Here is an 8,325-nt window from a genome sequence, read left to right as displayed (position 1 = left end):
CGTTGTTCCATTGCTAAAACCTGGAAAAGACCCCTCAAACCCTTCCAGCTATCGACCCATAGCGCTCACAAGTTGTCTAGGGAAAACTTTTGAGCGCATGATGAATGATCGCCTGATGTATTTCCTTGAAGAAAATAAATGTCTCGATAAATTCCAGAGTGGCTTCAGAGCTGCGTGCTCGACAACAGATCACCTGCTGCGGCTAGAGACTGCCATCAGAGAAGCATTTGTCCGAAGGCAGCATTGTGTGTCCGTATTTTTCGACATCGAAAAGGCTTACGACACTGCCTGGCGGTATGGTATTCTGCAGGACCTGCACACTCTGGGAATAAGCGGCCGCATGTTTCGCAGCATTGCCAATTTCCTTCAAGGACGGTTATTTCGGGTCCAGCTTGGATCGACACTTTCTCGCCCATTCATACAAGAGAACGGTGTACCGCAAGGATCCGTCCTAAGTGTGACTCTTTTCATTGTAAAGATGAACTCTATAGCAAGTGCCATTCCTCCTTCAGTCAGGTATTCACTGTATGTAGATGACGTTCAGATTTCTTGTTCCTCTTCCAGCGTTGCTAGATGCGAACGTCAACTCCAACTCACAATAAACAAGTTGGTCGAATGGTCGCACGAAAATGGTTTCAAGTTTTCTCCGGAAAAGACAGTATGCGTCTCTTTCTCTAGGGTACGGGGAGTGTTTCCCGAACCAACACTTAAAATGGGCAGCCACGACATTAACGTAAAGCCTGAGCATAAATTCCTTGGACTTATATTTGATCGGAAATTGACTTTTCTTCCTCACCTCAAACACCTCAAGGTAAAGGCCATTAAATCTCTAAATCTTCTGAAGGTGCTTTCTCACCGGTCCTGGGGAGCAGATCGTGATACACTCAAGACGATCTACGTCTCCACTGTTCTTTCCAAATTGGATTATGGGTGTGCTGTGTATGGTTCAGCACGGCCATCTACACTCAAAATCCTCGATCCAATACACCACCAAGGACTGCGTTTAGTACTCGGAGCATTCAGAACTTCTCCGATACAAAGTCTATACATAGAAGCGAATCAGTGGTCTTTAGAGAGACGTAGGTTTTACCTCGCTGCTTCATATGCACTTAGAATCAGGGGTCACCCCGAGAACCCAGCATATCAATGTGTGAAAGATACACAATTCAGACAGCACTTCTTGAACAGACCTTCAGCCGTGCCTTCTTTTAGCGTTAGAATGTCACAAGCAGTCGAACACTATGGCTTTCCAGAATACAACTCTATGATTCTTGACACAACTAAGAAAATCCCTCCATGGCAGCCCCCTCCAAAATGCAACGTATCCCTTTCCAGATACAACAAGCGTGATACTGCTAACAGTGTACTCCAGCAGGAATTTGAGGTGTTAAAGGATAGCTTTGGCAGCCATGTAGAGTTGTACACTGATGGCTCAAAGACCGTTTCCGGGGTATCGTGCGCTATGGTCACTGGCACAGTTACAAGGTCACATCGTTTGAAGGTCACCATGTCTGTCTTCACAGCGGAAGTGTATGCCATAATTTTAGCCCTGAATTATATCTTACAAAATTGTATCAAATCATCAGTCATATACACAGACTCTTTGAGTTCCTTACAGACTATCTGTAGCATTCATTGCACAAAAGACCCCATTGTCCATCGTGCAAGGCGCATTGCAAGCAGTATAGCTAACAGGGCTTATCGGTTACTGTTCTGCTGGGTACCCAGCCATGTTGGGATACCTGGAAATGAAAAGGCCGATCGAGCAGCTGCTGCTGCCCTAACAAACGACATTACGGCTTTCGACATTTCATCAAAAGATCTCAGGCTATGTTTAAAAAGCAGCATTAACAGACACTGGCAGAGCTTTTGGGACCAACAGACAAGCAACAAATTACATGCTATAAAACCCAAGATAAGCCCTTCCCCATCTGCATCAAATCGACTGCATGAGGTGCTATCTTGTCGGCTCCGTTTGGGACACACATACTTAACACATGGATATCTCTTACGGAAAGAAGACCCTCCCGAGTGCAATCACTGTGGGGAACAACTCTCAATCCTCCATATCCTCATTGTATGCCCAGCTTATCAGCATCTTCGTGAACGTCATTTTGTTTTATTATATAGAAACTTCTTACCACTGCACCCGGCGCTTTTGCTGGGCGATGAAAGTTTCATACCCTTTGAAAAGATCTATATGTTTTTTAGAGATACCGGGTTTTTAAAGGATCTGTGATTTTAATTACTAACCCAGCACTCAACACTGTTTTAGTAAATACACAAATTTTACACAGATAAAACTTACACTGGTATTTGGCGCATTATGGCCTTAGTAGCTAATGCGCCAGAAAACCCCAAATCAAATCAAAAGCTACGTAATGCGGCCCAATCCTTTCAAAGGTTTATGAACGAAGTGGTGCGGGGTCTCCCGTTTGTTTACCTCGACGACATACTGGTTGCTAGCAAGACCCCAGAAGAACACAAGCACCACCTTCGTCAACTTTTCCAAAGGCTGGACGAGCATGGCCTAGTCCTCAACCCCGCGAAGTGTCTCTTCGGCCAGTTTTCTCTGGAGTTTCTGGGGCACCTGGTTTCCCAGGAAGGCATCAGTCCCCTTCCTTCAAAGGTTCGCGCAGTGCAGGATTTTCCCATACCCACCTCCCTTCGCAAGCTCCGGGAATTCCTGGGATTGATAAATTTCCATCGTCGCTTTATCCCGCATTGCGCCGACATCCTCCGGCCACTCACGGACCTCCTTCGTGCTTCCACAAAGACTAACCAGCCCTTCGACCTCCCTACTGAAGCTCAAGAAGCTTTCTTCCAAGCCAAAAATGCTTTGGCCAACGCCACTATGTTGGTGCATCCCGTTTCTTCGGCCCCACTTCGCCTCATGGTCGATGCCACAACACACGCTGTCGGTGCTGTGCTCCAGCAATCTTCCTCCACGGACTGGAGGCCACTGGCTTTCTTCTCCCAGCGCCTTAAACCATCTGAGGAGAAGTACAGTACCTTCAGCCGCGAACTTCTCGCCATCTATTACGCCATCAAGCATTTCCATTACTACCTAGACGGAAGCCATTTCCACGTCCTTACAGATCATAAGCCTTTGACTTTTGTTTTCAACACCAACGGCACGACCTATCCTTCTACTGATCTTCGTCACCTCTCCTTCATTTCCGAGTACACCACGGACATTCGCTTCATTCACGGGACCGACAATCAAGCGGCGGACGCTCTCTCGCGCATCGAGGCTATCTCTGCGCCTGTTCTCACACTCGATGCTCTCGCAGCTGCGCAGGCCTGCGACCAAGAGCTTCAAGCCCTGTTGTCTCCTGGCACAACCAAATCTTCCCTCCGCCTGGACTATGTTTCCCTGCCTCTTGCACCTTGCGGTATCGCTTGTGACGTTTCTGGTTCTGCGCCTCGTCCGTACCTGCCCTCTACGCTTCGTTTCTCCGCGTTTGAGGCGCTGCACAACATTAATCATTCGTGGCATTCGGGCTACGCAGCGGTTATTGTGCTCACGTTATGTTTGGCCTGGTATAAACACCGATGTCCGGCGCTGGACAAGATCTTGCACTGCCTGCCAGAAGAGCAAAGTCACTCGCCATACTTAGACCCCTCCTGGCCACTTCCCCCCACCCGACGGTCGCTTCCGTCACATCCACGTCGACCTTGTGGGCCCTTTACCACCGTCCCGAGACCAACGCTACTTACTAACCATTGTCGACCGTTGCACCCGCTGGCCCGAAGCCGTCCCCATCAGTGACATCACGGCGGATACCGTAGCCCGCGCCCTCGTTTCAACTTGGATCGCCCGTTACGGCTGTCCCACGCGCATCACCACAGAGTAGGGCCAACAATTCCACAGTGCCCTTTTCAAGAATCTGATGGCTTTCCTCGGTGTTCACCATATCAGCACCACGGCATACCACCCTTCCTCCAACGGCCTCGTCGAGCGCTTTCATCGTCAGCTGAAAGCTTCGCTCATCGCTCGCGAGGCCCAAACCAGCTGGGTGGACCACTTGCCTGTTGTCATGCTGGGCATCTGTTCGGCCTTCAAGGAGGACCTCTCCTGCACCGCAGCCAAGCTTGTTTACGGGACGACACTGGCGACTGGGAATACCGACGGCGTACGTTCTCTTCCCCAGGCCGAGTACGTCCAGCAGCTCCGGCGTTTCTTTCGTGGCCTGGCGCCGGTTCCCTCCAGGTCGCCGCCCCCTCCAAAGTTTTCCTCCACCCCGACCTCAACACAAGCACCCACGTGTTCCTGCGCCATGATGCTGTGCGGAAGCCGCTCTCGCCACACTATAATGGCCCCTACCGTGTTCTCTCCCGGAACAGCAAGACCTTCACAATCGACATCGCGGGCCAGCGCCAAGTCGTCTCGCTGGACCGCCTTAAGCCGGCCTACCTTGAAGCCGTCGCCCCTGCTCCCCCACTCGCTCTTGGCGAGGACTCTTCCCCCGCCTTATCTCCTCCGAAGCCTCGTCGCAAAGTTACTTGGGCAGCTCCGCTTCGTGTCCACAGCCCCACGTCGCCTCCGCTCTAAGGGGGGGGGGGGCCTGTAGCGGCCGCAGGTCGGCGCCGCCTGAAGATACGCGCCAAAAATAAACGTTGACGCACGCTCACGGGCTCGAGTTCTTTGCGAGCCGAGTGCAGTGTGTTTCTTTTGCCTCCTTGCTGTCTGCCTGTCTACTTCTCTCCGCGACAAGCCACAAGGTAATCAAGAAACACGCTGTCCACACGTCTCCCTGCCAGCGCCCGATAGATGACGTCATAGGGGACACTATCAAAGGCCCGCCTAAGGTCGATGGAGGCCAATGCTAGACCTTTACACCGGCGCCTGGCGTCTTTGAGAAGATATCTGAGAAGAATATCTGAGAAGATATCTGAGACGTTCTCGAATGTTCTGTCTGTTGGTCGGAAGGCCCTTTGGATGTTATTCATCTGAATCTTAGTTCTCAGCTTAGTATCGAGCGTCCAGTGGAACAGTCTAATGAGTATGGAGGCAATAGTGATCGGCCTGAATTCCTCGGGTCTTGAACTCACATTTTTCTTGGGAAGGAAGATGGTCCTCGCCGATGTTAAAGCCGGTGGTAACCTCCCCAAGAAGAGCAACAGGTTGCATAGCGCGGCAAGGGAAGCTGGATGCAGCCTTTGCAGCGTGGTGATCGTCAGGCCATCCGGCCCTGGGGCAGAGCTACTATGTTTCAACGCTGCACTCACTTCTTCCGGTGTCACCGGGGTGAACAGGAGACCCGGGCCCGCGATGTCGCAGCTTCCGAGTAGTACTTCGTCGCTAGGCTCCTGAAAGATATGCGCCCAGAAGTCAACCACCCTTTCTTCCTCGCAATCCGCCTTCTTGTCTCCGGCTAGAAGACGTGCGGCCCGGGTCCTCTTGTTCTTCTTGAAGAGGCGCCGGAATTCTCCATAGCGCTGCCGTCTGGCTCTCCTATTAGAGGTGGGAGGTCTCGCGTGATCCCTTTTCTTGCCTTCTGTTGGGTCCTGGGTAACGCCATTCCATAACCGGATTCCCCAAGAAGTATTCTGTTGACGATCCGCTGGAGACCCCGAGTCTCATCCCCAGATAGGGCGGCTGTTCAAAAACTGGTTAATGCTTCATGGAGCAATTCTTTAGTATTGTGAGGACGCTCCTCCTCAGGGGTATTAGATTTTGAAACTTCATCCGTACCTGCGGTTTCAACAACCATCCAAGCAAGCTGACTCAGTTCCATTTCCTCATATATTGCCCTATAGGCTGCTGTCTTCCTTTTATAGCTTAGGTTATCCGCCGTCACCCCAGGAAAATATTGGGCCACGGTAATATTAATGTGGGTAGGGGGATTATCTTCCCTGAGCTCTAATTCTTTACGAGCTACTAAACGCATAAGTTCCTCGTTCCAAACGAAGTTATGCCGTTGGAGATTAACGCGGGCATTAGCCAAATCGGGGGCTCACTTTCGTAAGTGCTGGGTTAAACCCCTTGTTTTGTAAACATTTCCGCAACGTGGGCAACCCTCCATCGCTCACGGGCCCTATCGCCTGACAGGGTACAGAGATGCTAGATCGAACCCACCCGTGAGAGACTCAAACTAAAAAATGATACCAAAACCCACTAGCTGCTGCCTCAGGGTGCAATGGTAAATTTTAAACAACAGAAAAATACGGGAAAAGGGGCGATGTTAAACTTCAAAAACCCGTACAAAACACTAGGCAAAGCCCAAACACTAATAGCCCAAGCCAAGCCTAAACACTGATAGCAGTCTGGTGGGACAAAACAGAACCCAGATAGGGAGTAATCAATAAAAGATACCAATACCAACCTGAAACAGGTAACAAATTACTCCATGTCCGGCAGCGTCCCACCGGACTGCGACGATTCCCCGGGAAGGGAGAGGTTATATTGCACCCTTTGCCGCCGGATTGGTTGCTTGCGACGTAGATATGCAAATTTCAAGATACGAGCCTTGGCCCAAATTGGTCAACCGGAGAAATGCAAATTAAGCCCAAAACTTGAGGGTGATGGCAACCACCCGCGCCCTCCCCCGGCAGAGAGCGATACTATCCAGGGGACGATCAATCATCCAACGGGTCAAAGGACATCGTATAGACCAGGGCGTAAAAAAAAGACGCAGGTGGCTCCACACTGGAGACACCCCACGCCCAGATGACCGGCACAGCAACAGGCACCACCGCTCCAACTTAACGAGGCTGCAGGCAGAGTCCTTCTTGAAATCAGGATCCAGGAAACAGGAACCGCTCGTCTTCACAGGATAGACCACGTGTTGTCAGCGTCCGCACACCATCCGACCCCAGGTAACAGCTCCACATCTGAAACAGGTAATGAATTACTACATGTCCGGCAGCGTCCCACCAGACTGCCTCCTTACTGCCAGACTGACTCCTTCCAACGCTGCTTCCCTGAAAACGACGTCCCTCGAAAGCAGAATATTCTCACTCCTGCCTGTCACTGGTTTTTGAATGGCTTGTATTACAAAAACATGGCGGGATCGATTCTTGGTCGTCCTTTGTGTGATTGGGCTACCGAAAGCAGATTATTCTTACTCCTGCCTGTCACTCGTTTTTGAATGGCTTGTATTGCAAAAACGTGGTGGGATCGATTCTTGGTCGTCCTTTGTGTGATTGGGCTACCGAAAGCAGATTATTCTTACTCCCGCCTGGCAGCGGTTTTTGAATGACTTGTATTGCAAAAACATGGTGGGATCGATTCTTGGTCGTCCTTTGTGTGATTCGGCTACCGAAAGCAGATTATTCTTACTCCCGCCTGTCACCGGTTTTTGAATCGCTTGTATTACAAAAACATTGTGGGATAGCTTCTTGGTCATCCTTTGTGTGATTCGGCTAAATTGTTTATTAAGACTTGCTTCACTAAGGTAGGAGGTATACATGTTAGAATCCGATTGAAAATAATAACCAGTTTAACAGTAATTAATAAACCTAAGTTCACAAATAACTGAGGACCCAAGACCCTAAGGAGGGCGGTCATCAGTACGACTCGTCGTCGTATTAAACATTCGCCATGTCGCTGCCGTTCCCTCGAGTGCCCGCACCGCAATCACCTTCAAGTCACTTTTTGTGAGTCCCAAGTCGGTTCGGTCGTCCGCTGAGTCCCGGCACCACACTCCCCTATAAGTCAAAGTCACAGACGTAACCTGGGGCACCGACATTCCATCCCCCCGCACCGGACTCAACACCTCCCTCGTAGAGTAGTAGGTGACCTCCCGCAGGTGGGCATCCCTCAAAGCAGCCGAACGGGACACCACCTGGACATCCAAGAGCACCGAGTCGTCGCCCCTGTTGATCACGAGGTCAGGCTTCCTCCGACCAGCACTCGTGTTGGAGACTGGCTCCCTCAGTACCGACCAGCCTTGTTGTTGGAGCCTATTCCCCACGAGGCTGACAATGGCGTCGTGGCGACGCATGCGGGCCCCGTGCGTCAATCGACAGCTTTGGGCGACGTGAGCCAGCGTCCTAGACATAGGGACCCTAGTTTCCTCGATCAGGCAGCCCGCCCGGCAGGCACGCTCCCGATGCGGCTGCCCTCGTGACATCCGCGCATAGGTGGGCAGGGAATTGGCACGGATCCTAACAGCGTCCAGGAAAGAGGCACCAGTCATCAGTCGACTCCCATCCGTGAGCCACGAGTGCACGAAGGGAACACGTCTAGCCTCTCGCAGAGCCCTGCCATCGGTAGACTCATGGAGCCGTCGAGCCCAGAAGACACGCTGTCTCGCCTTGGTGTCGAGGTAGACGTCATCATAGTGTAGGCACCTCCTCGCCCTGTCCAGGTAAGCCTGC

General features: G+C 51.3%; 1 protein-coding gene across 1 annotated transcript; it reads left to right on the top strand.

The window, feature by feature from the left end:
* Positions 1–3,893: 3,893 nt before the first annotated feature.
* On the top strand, positions 3,894–4,555 carry LOC135372176 (uncharacterized). The gene is made up of 2 exons (XM_064605865.1): positions 3,894–4,136; positions 4,214–4,555. The coding sequence occupies exons 1-2, from the start codon at positions 3,894–3,896 to the stop codon at positions 4,553–4,555; spliced, it is 585 nt and encodes a 194-aa protein (XP_064461935.1).
* Positions 4,556–8,325: the final 3,770 nt, after the last annotated feature.

The sequence above is a fragment of the Ornithodoros turicata genome, unplaced genomic scaffold, assembly GCF_037126465.1.
Source record: "Ornithodoros turicata isolate Travis unplaced genomic scaffold, ASM3712646v1 Chromosome13, whole genome shotgun sequence".
Taxonomy (NCBI): Eukaryota; Metazoa; Arthropoda; class Arachnida; order Ixodida; family Argasidae; genus Ornithodoros; species Ornithodoros turicata.
The sequence above is the reverse complement of the archived record's forward strand: the minus strand, read 5'-3'. Positions and strand labels throughout refer to the sequence as shown.

What these genes read in the sequence shown, in the direction of transcription:
- LOC135372176 (XM_064605865.1), top strand. Translation starts at nt 3,894, where the DNA reads ATGGCTTTCCTCGGTGTTCACCATATCAGCACCACGGCATACCACCCT. An exon ending in CGACTGGGAATACCGACGGC is followed by an intron (nt 4,137 to 4,213) that starts GTACGTTCTCTT and finishes GGTTCCCTCCAG; the next exon opens with GTCGCCGCCCCCTCCAAAGT.